The following is an 11196-nucleotide window of genomic DNA, read 5'->3' as shown; positions in this document are numbered from 1 at the left end:
CGAAGCCTTGGAACCGGCCGCGGGGGGGAGCCGCAGCGAAGCCTTGGAAACGGCTGCGGAGGTGACAGCTCCGGAAGGCGACGAGGGGCCGGGTCCACCGGCGGCTCACGTCGCTGTCTCCGGGCTGACCGTGGAGGTGGCGGCTCCGGAAAGCGACGAGGGGCCGGGTCTGCCGGCGGCTCACGTCGCTGTCTCCGAGCGGGCAGCGGAGGTGGCGGCTCCGGAAAGCGACGAGGGGCCGGGTCTGCCGGCGGCTCACGTCGCCGTCTCCGGGCTGACAGCGGAGGTGACGGATCCGGAAGGCGACGAGGGGCCGGGTTCACCGGCGGCTCACGTCGCTGTCTCCCCCGGCGTGAGTAACGGCGGGGGCCGAATCCGGAGGGCTTTGGGGTGGGGACTGGTGGGATCTGGCGTTGGCTAATCGCCAGGGTGTAGTCCGACACCAGTCCCATCTCTTCCAGCAGCAGCGGAGATGGCAGGATCTCAACGTCCCTGTAGAGATCCCGCTGAGCCAACTCCAACTGCTGCTGGAACCATACCTCCGGGTCGTGCTGGGCCATGAGCTGCTGTCTCACCATCGGTCTGGTCGGGTCCTTCTGTCATGAAGTGCGGTGGTGTTGGTGGTGAGGCAGATGCAGCGGACCCAGGTATGATGAATATGATGAGTTTAATTATAAATAAATCCAACAACGAGCAGCAGGCACCAGGAAACACAGACGAAACAGAAGCTAACATTGACGTAACATTGACGAGGACCCGACGAGGAACAAGGAACACAGGTGGAGTTAAATACACAGGAGGGTAATCACAGAGACGAGACACACCTGGGAACAATCAAGGGGAGGACAGGACAACGAAGAGACTCAAGGACACAAAAAACTCTAAATGAACACAGAAAACACAGATCCTGACATGTTGTGCATGCAATATATTAACATTTTGTAATAAAGCTGCAATTCGTATACCTATTTAAATGTATATTAGCCTCAGCAAATTATAGAATATTACTAGGATATAGGCATATTTTTATTTGCAAAACGAAAAAAAAAAGCTTACTTTTATTGTAGGCTCACCCTTTTTGTTTTTACCACTGCTCAAACTTTTATTTAAATGGCAAAATATAGGTGTTGATTTAAAATATACTTCTTGCCTTCTCGTAATTTAATATTCATTAGCTTCTATTAATGGGCAGTAAGAGCTCCGTCCTTGACACCAAGATGAACGCAGCTGATTTATGAGCAACACTAGAGATCGCCAGAGAGCCACGTTCCACGCGTGGCTCCGGGCGAACGTGAATCGTGAGTAAATGCTCCTTATCGGCTGTGTGGGGCTATTGGCTGAAATGGCATCATGATGATAATGAAAGCGCACCGGCTGCTTGCAACAATGACTCCAATGAAACCGCAAAACGGGCTCAGCACGTGAGCAACAGAATAAATCTAAAGCACAACTTGGGCAGGTTGTGCGTAAAAGTCATCCTTTCACAAATCCTCACACGAATCGCCCATCACTGACTCTGTTCCGAAGCCATTGGCAGGACAAGAGGGGAATGCAGGTCTGACAACAAGCATTCGTGTCGTTCAGTTTCGAACTGTGCTTTTCACCCGCTATTTCCAGTTGGGACTGTGACGAGGCTCAGATTTTGCGCTTCCCTTTTGGTGCTTAAATGAGCAAAACATCAGCTCTATAAAAAAATTAACTACACACACGAAAGCCTCGGTGTATTTCGGTTTAAATGTCAGGATGGGCCCCTGATTGAGGAGCTCCAAGTGAAGTCCGGTTGTGCCGTGATGAAGACCTTTGATAAAACGGCCAGCATCTCCGAGGGCGTGCGGATTCCTCGCCTCATCTCCGAGTAGACGACCTCCTACTGACTTACTTCACGTCACCCCACCCGTCTGCCTGGCGTCTCCTCCTTTAAACCCTCTGCTCCGACCAGTCCTTTGAGCGAATCCGGGCTCAGACGATAAACATACTCGGCGAGAAAGCGGACAGAGCCACAACACAGACTCTAAACCTCACCTAGACTACCTGCTCCAACTGGAGGGGAACAGAGAGGCGGTAGAGGAGGACGCACAGCGCACAAGTGCAGGCGCGTCCCTGTGTGCCAGCTGAACAACGCATCAGGCGGGCAAAGAGAGCAGAGATAAATTGGAATAAGAGTTCACGTCGACAACTCTATTGGAGAAGCGTACAGCTTAGTTAGAAGACAGCCTAAATGAGTACATGGTAAGAAGAGTCATGCATCTCAACCAAGAAGACAGCAGCAAAGGTGAGCAAAAGATTCCACTATAGACTATTGGTTTATAATTTGAAATCATTTCCAGATGCAAAGCTCTTGCGTTGATTTCCACACGCCCTTGAATGGGCCATATATAAGTCAGGTGCACGCATGTTTTTTGTTTGTTTCCCCCCCCCCCTCTGCCAACAAGCTAATGGTAATTGATTTGATTGTCTGTGATCGATACAGCGTGTGTTTCTCCAAAACGCGCTGAAAAGCACAGAGTAGGAGTGTTTGCATCAACTGAAGGTGGCAGGATAGTGCGAGACAGCCACTTGGGCACTTGTTGTGCTCGATTTGGATGCGCTGTGTTCGGGTCTGTTCCCATGAGGTGACTCGAGAACATACGCACAAGGTCACAATGTTGGGAAGCCCTTGCAATGAGGTGTTAGGTTGTTTTTTTTTTTTTTTTTTGCTATCTGTGATTGCAAAACAGACGTGTCATGGCACGGGAAGAATTAGAGAGCAGACAGTGGGTAATGACACAAGCCCCTTCTGCTATCATGATAAATAATAGCTTTTGATGTATCCAGGAGTCACCCACTATCACTTTCCTCTAAGGTTTTGAAATGAGGTTCAGGTCACTGACTAACACCTGATGCTGGAGGAGATTTGTCTCCTGTAAATCTGTGTGGATGACGCAGCCTCTTTATCATTATATACAGTTAAATTAAAAAGAAGCATTGATTATTTTAGGTCCACCACACCCAGTTTTATTAGGTTAGACATTATTCTAATGACTGATGTCCAGTGCATACTAATGCTTCCCTAAAATATTGAAATTCCCATAACTCTACTGTAAATACACTAGCAAAATAAGTAAGAACATTTCTGTCAGGGAGGTGATTTTCACAGTCAAAACACACATAGTAGATGATATATCCCTCAGAATAGCACAAAGATAATAATATCATGTTTCTTTTTATAATTTTTTTTCACATCTTTATGCTGGGAGAGGCTGTCTGCTCATTTTAACCAGCTGTAAGGATGCTGTTTTTGGTGAGGTGCTCCCCATGTGGTGAGTGGTGCCCTCTAAAGTGGCAAGCTGCATCATATAAAATGTCTTACGACCTCATTGCCAGATATGAGTTCACCAGGGACAAAAGATGAGTCACCCTCCACGAGGAGAAATGATTTCATGATTACATGACAGATTTGGTCTGTGTGGTCTTTTTTGTTGCTCATGTTTCAGAGAAATACATTTCCTTCCTATAGTTAAAACTTTAGGTTTTTCCAGACCTTCATCTCTACTTGAACTTAATCTTCACCAAAGTCCTCCAAATCAGAGTTGATGTCTCACTTAGACTGCCTTATGGGAAAAGTGCTTAAGTTTTGTCAGCTGTTACAGTCCGCAGGATAATTCATGTAACATCAAACTAGTTTTTTGAAGTGAAGAAATGTGTGTTTATGTTGCATCTGTCAGCCTGTAGGAGAGAGGATGGTTGTCTATATGACTCTAAGCAAGAGAGAACTTTAAGAGAGAGTCATGCAAGTCAAACGTAAGGTTAAATATAACAACTGAGCCCCATCTGAGCTGCTTTATATAGAAAAATACTGATGTTTCAAATTTCGTACAAAATGTTCTTTTATTAGGATACATTTTCAACAATTAGAATCTCTTTGAAAACAGATGGTTCTTTCTGCTTACAGGCTCTACACGGTGTCAGATTGAATCCAATCAATAACTCATGGTCATTAGGGGAAAGTTATAGTCCAGCCTCCAGCTTTAATTGTCACGTTACATTATCTGAGATAGTTGGCACAACACACTTTTCAGAAGAGATTGGTGTTTTTTTCTGGAGATACTTTCATGGAAAGCATGTCTGATTTATCTAAAATAAAAGTCACTGGTTTTTAATAGGACTTTACAGAGGAACATTTGTTTGCCTTGCAGCAAGTAAGCCATGGCTTCAAATACCAGCCAGGGGTCTTTCTGCATGCATGCTCTTCTGTGGATGTGTGAGTTGTCTCCAGGTGTCATGTTACTCAGGCTTTCACCCATTGTACAAAAATATGGCTGTTAATTTGTCTCCCTAAACTTCCCTGTGAATGTGTGTCCATAGTTGTTTGTCTTGTATGTTCATGTGTTGCCCTGTGATGGACTGGTGACCTGTTCACCCTTGTCCAATGAATCCTAGAAATGGACACCGTACACCAACATCCATGCAACAATAATGAATGGATGTTCAATGGTGTGGATCTGCAGATTTACAATGACACCAGAATAAACATCTCATCAGTTTTTGAATAATGGTTAGAGTTTAATAATATTGTAATCTGTCTGGGGTCTAGAAAATTTTTGTTCAGTTTGCAACAGACATGAAGTCACAGAAATACCGTTAAAAGTCAAGTTTAGAAGATCAGCACATCCCACCAAGAGTCAATCCGTCAGTAAAAAAAAAGGTTTTATATCCATATGGATATAAAATTGCAGATACATTTCAGAAATATACTGTAAATTATTTATGTAAGTCTTATTCCTTTATTGGAGCCATCGTATTAAGAATTAGACTAATTACTTTATGTTTTTAATGCTTTAGCTCCCAAAAAATCAAACAAAAGGAAAGCATCACCTATTTATGTTTTACTTAATTTAATCTGAACTCAAGCTAAAGATAACATTATTTAAATAGTATTGCTTTGCTTTTCACATAATTTATCAATGTTGCTTTTTTAAAACAGTTTGTCATAGTTATTTGCCCTATGAACACAGGAGCAAGATTTATACTTATTAGGCAGGGTGACATGAATACTGAATAACAAAAGTTGTAATTTGTTTGTTATCAATATAACTTTATTTTCAACTTATGAGACAAGAGTATTCAAAATGAAGGGCTCTTGAGATAAAAAAAAATTAAACAGTAAACTTAAAGAAAACTAAGAATCACATTTCCGTATTTGTTAGACATTTAAGATGTTTCATATAAAAACTAATTGTTTTAAATTATCCTTGATCAGTGTAGTATAACTAAGTTTGGATTTGACATTTAAAAGTACTGTAGTTTTCAAGAAGGCTCTGTCTAAGTGGTCGTAACAACAAAAGGAGCAGAGATACCACTTTTGTGTTTTTTCACAGATTCAGTTTGGGTTAGCAGATTTGAAACTGTCAGAGTAAAACTCTATTGTATAATCTTCTAGTTCATGCTTTAGTGGACTCGTTTTAACAATTAAAGGTTAAAAATAACTGTTTAACTCAATGTACAACATTGCAGTTTTCTTGCCTGGAGAGAAAAACTTTAGCTGCAGCTTTTTTTTTTCTTTCCAACACTTGTTGCTAACCCTGTTTCCAAAACACCCTTACTAGAGTTGCAGTGATTGGTGGTATTTTTCTTGGCCAAGCTGTGGTCCTTTGCATAAGTTGCTACAGAAAATACAGCCAATTATGTCTCCAAACATTTTGAGTTTCATGTCCTTTATCAATTATACGCAGGTGACTGACAACTTGTATGAACAAATACCTACAAGTCAGGCTGGACTTTTAAACTTTCTGCATGATTAGGTTGAATTATTTAAAGACTACAACAGGCAAAATGCATTCTATGTATTTCTAATTAGTTGATAGAGCACTAAAGTGGAGATTCCCTAGCTGAAATCCATGTTTAACCGTAGATAAAAACACTTTAATTGTCTGTATTATTTATTGAATGATGCGGCATCATAAAGGAAACTTAGCTTTGTTGAGATGCCAACAAAGTGGCAATTTAGGAATAATTTTTATTGTTATTATTCATGAAAACCCAAAGGACCGGTGGATGCATTTGTTTGCAAATGTCTGGCTCTGAATTTAATTAAAATGTTCTAGTCACTGCTATCACCGTCAAAAAAGGTTTGTGACTTTTAAAAAGGAAGAGAGGCAAATACCTTAATACCTGGGAGGGCTTTTTCTCTGTTTTATTTTTGGTTTTGCACTGTTTGCTATTTATTGAAACAGTTGTGTGCTTATTATTTTATATTAAATTTAGCTTTTGTAGCAGCTGAGATAGAAAACAACGATTTCCATACTTTTCAGAAAGAAAGGAAGAAAAACAACAAATAAAAAAGAAAAATGCCTTCATGTGAACTCAGCCTGTTACCTAAGGTTGAATCCTCCCTTAAAATGATTGGAATTATGTTGCCTGTCTATAGTTGTACATGTGGGATCTTGAAACTAAGGTCCCACGTGTTGCTAATCTTGTGTCTTTTCCCCCCTAAATTAAATTAGTTCTGTTAAACCATAACTAAAATGTATGCATTCATCTTATCTTTGACAATAAAAAATAGATAAAAAATAATAATTATTGGTGTCATTTCTTGTTCTAGAGAGGGGGGGGTTTAGTTTTAATGTATATATAAAATATCTAGAGTTTTGGATTCTTCAAAGAGCATTTGGACATCAGCCTTTTTCTGTACTATAGTTAGTTTGGTGGTGCTGGAGTATAGAAGCTGTCCAGGTGTTAATGTCAGGTATAAAAGAATCCTTAAAGCACAGTGCAAAAGACACTAATTATGAAGCCGGCACATGAGCTGTCAAGAGATAACTGCCTAATATTAGCCACATTCAGATTCAGCTAGAAATGTGTAATTAATTTCAAAACTAATGGACTGGAATCTTATTCGTGGTTTAAGACAAACTGGGTGAGAGGGAAGTGAGACAGAGCAGTAATTACCAGAATTGGAAACAAAGGTATTTTTATACCCTGTTTAACTGTGAGCCATAGTGCTGGGATGCAAGCCACTCATATTTAGTTCCAGAGAAACAGATAGCTGGCGACTAGAGAGGAGAAATATTCCTCGGTTCAACTTTTCTATGCACATATTTATAATCAAAGATGAGCATGATAGAAGACCCCATCAAAATGGAGACGTACTTATAAGTCAAAGTGGCAGAGCCAAATAAAACACACAATGTATCACAGAGTGGGACTGAGGTTATCTTCTGTGTGGTGAGAAAGATTCAAAAAATGAATTCCTCAGTTTCATGACGCTGTCACATCAATTCTCACTTGAAGTGTGGAAGCTTAAAATGAAGGAAGAGAAACCAGACTTCATGGTGAAATACGCCTTTAGGTTTCTTTGGCCTTTAGAAGCAAGTAAAATCCCCAAAATATGCCAAGCATTTGTTGCTACAATATTATTCCATTTTTGGTGTTAGTAAACCTAATCGGAGATATTTTCACCAAAAATCTTCCTTGTCAAACATAAGGTTCCAATGCAGTCTGGAAAAGCCTAAGAAAGTATGGAATGTTATTTGTACTTTGTTTCAAGTCTGGATTGATACCGAAGAAATATTGTAGTGACCCTTAATAGAGGAACCAATCTGGATGATTTGGTCTTCTACAGCTTCTTTATCTGCATATACTGCAAGAATAGATGCTTGCAAAGCTATGAGTTTAACTCAAGTCACCTTGACGAAGCTGTTTTTGCCACTGTTTCATCTGGCTTTGCTTGTGAATTAGAATTTGTGAACCTCGTTAAGCAAGCACAGACATATTTTACAGCTGTTCTGCTATTTTGACAAAACAACAACTGACTTTTGTCACTAAACTAAATTTAAAGACTGATGCTTTAGCTAGCTGTGTTCACAGATTCTCTGGGAAACAGGAAAATGTATGTGAAAGCTCACACTGTCTTTTAGACGCTGTGAAGGCTGCCAGACAGCTCTCTTGCAGGTCTTGCAAGTTGGCAGCCCAACTGAGACTAGCAGAGACCGCTCTGCCCTGGACTCATCACCTTTGCAGTGATGAGTCCAAGGCAGAGTGAAACCAGGGCAGCTCCGTGGGCAGCTTGCTGAAATACACTAAGCTGTTACCTTGGGCTTAATGGGTGAAAGTCAGTACCCCTCATTATCCATTTAATTGTATATGTTCTGTTCCTTTCAAGGCCCAGCAGCCACTTTTTTAAGGAAATACAAAACTAGTTAAGTTCTTAGAGAGAAACCTTCTGACATCATAGTTGTACTCATGTTACAGATGATGTGGGGAGCTGCTTGTTACTGCAGAAAACATACATGTAGAATAGAGCTGTTGTATCATTACATGTGTGAAAAAACCCCATCAAGAACCATCAATTTGCTCATCCAAATAAATATTTGTTTGACTGCAATGTTTTTATGTATTATTTTATATTATCACTGCATGAGAATAAGCTTTTACTCTCAGAATGTGCTCGATTTTACACTAATTTGCTTTTGTTTAGCATACTTTTGTTTTTGAGAACAACCAGGCAAGCAGCCAGTGATTTACACATTTAGAGTTTCCCTTAATCATGTATTTGTCATAGAGACAACATAGAAATAAATAGTTGTTCTTAGACCATCATGTAATTAAGAAGATGTTATTTGTTGGAGTGAGAGCACTGTTTAATTTAGAATTAAAAAAAAATATTAACATAGGTTGAGACTCAACAATCAGCATGGATTATTAGATAAAAGTAGACAGCGACATATGGTCATTAAAATCTAACCTGAGTTAAAAAGTCTGAATTCCTGATTTACATACAAATAAAAATATGGTAACATCCCTTATCGGGTTGACAGCTGAGCAACAATAGGACATCAACAGATCTGTAACCTTATTCAATCATAAAATGACTTCAGTGCTTCTTTATTTCACTTAATGAGCTCAATATGAAATAAGTAACAAAAACACACTAAAGATTTTAACCCGTTAAAAACATCACAGAAAAAAACCCATTACGTTTAGCCTTCCCACGGTCTTAAGAAACGGGGTCATTTAGATCCCAGAAGATTTTTACTCAGTGATTGATCCGGTGGGGTTGCACTAGCTTGTGCTTTTACAAGGTTTTTTTTATGTGGTTTTGGAAATTGGTGGTCTGACCGGACAACCCCCCGTCTCCCCGCTGTCTGATCGTGACATTTTTCGTGCTCCGCCTTAGCGTCACATTAAGATCGAGTGAGAACAACCAGGCTCTTCTTAACCGGGTTAAGAGAAATCTTCTCCACCTATGCTGATCAGTGTGAACCTGACTTGTAACTAAAACCTTTTTCTTTTACAAAGATGATGTTTTACCACAAAAAAAAAAATCAAACAAAAAAGAAACTAATCTTAAATGAATTTATCAGACAACAGTCTGTTGTAAATTACTCATGTTTGGCCTGCAGTTAGTGCCAGGAATGAACTGGATCGCAGGCACATCTATAAATAACTTGGCAAACCAAATGATATGCAACCATACTTTTTTGGTGACATCCAATAAAATAGTAAGCCCTTTTCTGTGTTGAGCTTCTATAATTAGTTTTAGTCTGTGTTTCAGTGCTTCTACATAACTGTGTTAGAACAGTTGGTCCGTGGTCACTGCAACATGCTAATTGTTCACCTTATCTAACTGACGTCTGTTGTTTTCGTTTGAGCCTTTTAACCTTGCTTTGATTTCACTTTGCACTTATTACAATTTATAGTGAAGATTTTGATGAGATAAACTAGTTGAAGTTGGCTAAAGAAATGTACCATTTCAGCAACAGTGTGGGCAGCAAATGTTACTGGCAGTACGGGGAGGAGGGCTGGTGGAGAAGACAGAAATAGATAATTGGAGACAGCGACCGAGAGGGAGGGCGGTAGCTTTTTTTTTTTTTTTGACAATGTCTATGTTATGCCTCGTAGTAGTGGGTACTTTTGAGGAGGAAGCAAAAGACAGAAAGACACGTACACTGGGACTTTTAATAAGTGAACTCATTGAGGTAACACTGGTCTCCAGAGGGTGTGCACTGAGATGGTAAAGAGAAGAAATGCTGAGGGAAAAAAGTAAGGATCTAGAATGAGAAGCATACTTATAGTAAAAAAAAGAAGATAAAAATGAGTTTGGCCTCTAAGCTGATTTGTTTTGGGAAATGCTGACTTAATTAGCAGAATTTTATTTAGGTATCTTGTCAAAGTCCTGCTTAAAATTGTATCTCTTGTGTTCTCAGTTAAAACAACAACAAAAAAAATCCTCATAACCACGAGAAGCTCATACAACAAAGATATCCAAGTGCCAGTGTTTTTGAAGTGCAACATAATTTTCACCATTATGTTGTTTGGAAGGCATAATGTTCACTGCACAGCTGTAACTGGGTGATTGAGAGGATGGATATTCACTTTGTTACATTCTGCAGTTTGCGGCAATAGGTGATATTATTTTCAATATTAATTTGTAGTGGGAAAACACTTATTATGCTCTTTTCGTAAACTCCTGTGTTGTATTCTGGGAAGAAGAAATTGAAGGTCACTGAGATTAGATCTACCCTCCAGATTGCTTTCTGTATCATGTTCTCAGCTCCGTTCTTTATCTTGTTTTGACTTCTGTACAGGAAGAAAGTGTAGAAAACACAAAATGAGCTGTAGTTGTAAAACATTCCGTAAAAAAATCTGTTGTTTGGTTTTGGTTTGGCTAAAAAGCATATTAGACAAATGATGGTTGTTGTTAAGGTATGTCGATTCATGTTTCTTTGTAGAATGGAGGGTTTTTGAATATGAAGCACATGTTTAAAGCCTGTCTCTGTCCTGCAATGGACTGGCAACCTGTCCAGTGTGTACCCCGCCTCTCGGCTAAAGTCTCATTGATAAAGATTGTTTATGTTGAATGATTTATTTTTGGTGTAACTAAGTCATAAAGGTTAAAGCTAACAAGATGATTATAATTTTTTCTTCTCATGACAGTTTTCCCCTTCACAGCTTTGCCTTCATTTCTGACCTACAGGATTAATCTTCACAAGGAGAACATAAAAATGGTCAGCATACCATTAAAATATGTTTTATCTTCTGTTTATACTTTCATTTGATCACTACTTGAATAACTTTATGTTATTTAATTGGATGAAAGGTTATGTTATATATTTAAAAAATAGTTTTTCTATAACAATAATAATAATGCAAATATGGAGAGTTCTTAGCTTTGGCATTTTATAGAAGAGGGGAAAATACACTAGAGGTACATATTCT

The 11196-nt window shown here is 39.5% G+C and overlaps 1 protein-coding gene across 3 annotated transcripts in view; it reads left to right on the top strand.

Moving 5' to 3' along the window:
- The first annotated feature begins 932 nt into the window (after window positions 1-932).
- Window positions 933-11196, top strand: part of LOC102235491 (synaptotagmin-7-like) — a 103582-nt gene continuing 93318 nt past the window's right edge. For 2 of the 3 annotated variants that reach the window (XM_023332275.1, XM_023332274.1), the window contains exon 1: window positions 933-2272. In XM_023332275.1, coding sequence (XP_023188043.1) covers window positions 2227-2272 — 46 coding nt within the window. In that variant the 5' untranslated portion in view covers window positions 933-2226. The remainder of the gene's footprint in view (window positions 2273-11196) is intronic. The other variant, XM_023332276.1, reaches the window with a different exon arrangement.

This window comes from Xiphophorus maculatus, chromosome 4, assembly GCF_002775205.1.
Source record: "Xiphophorus maculatus strain JP 163 A chromosome 4, X_maculatus-5.0-male, whole genome shotgun sequence".
NCBI lineage: Eukaryota > Metazoa > Chordata > Actinopteri > Cyprinodontiformes > Poeciliidae > Xiphophorus > Xiphophorus maculatus.
Note: the sequence above shows the minus strand (reverse complement) of the source record. Positions and strands in the feature narration are given on the sequence as shown.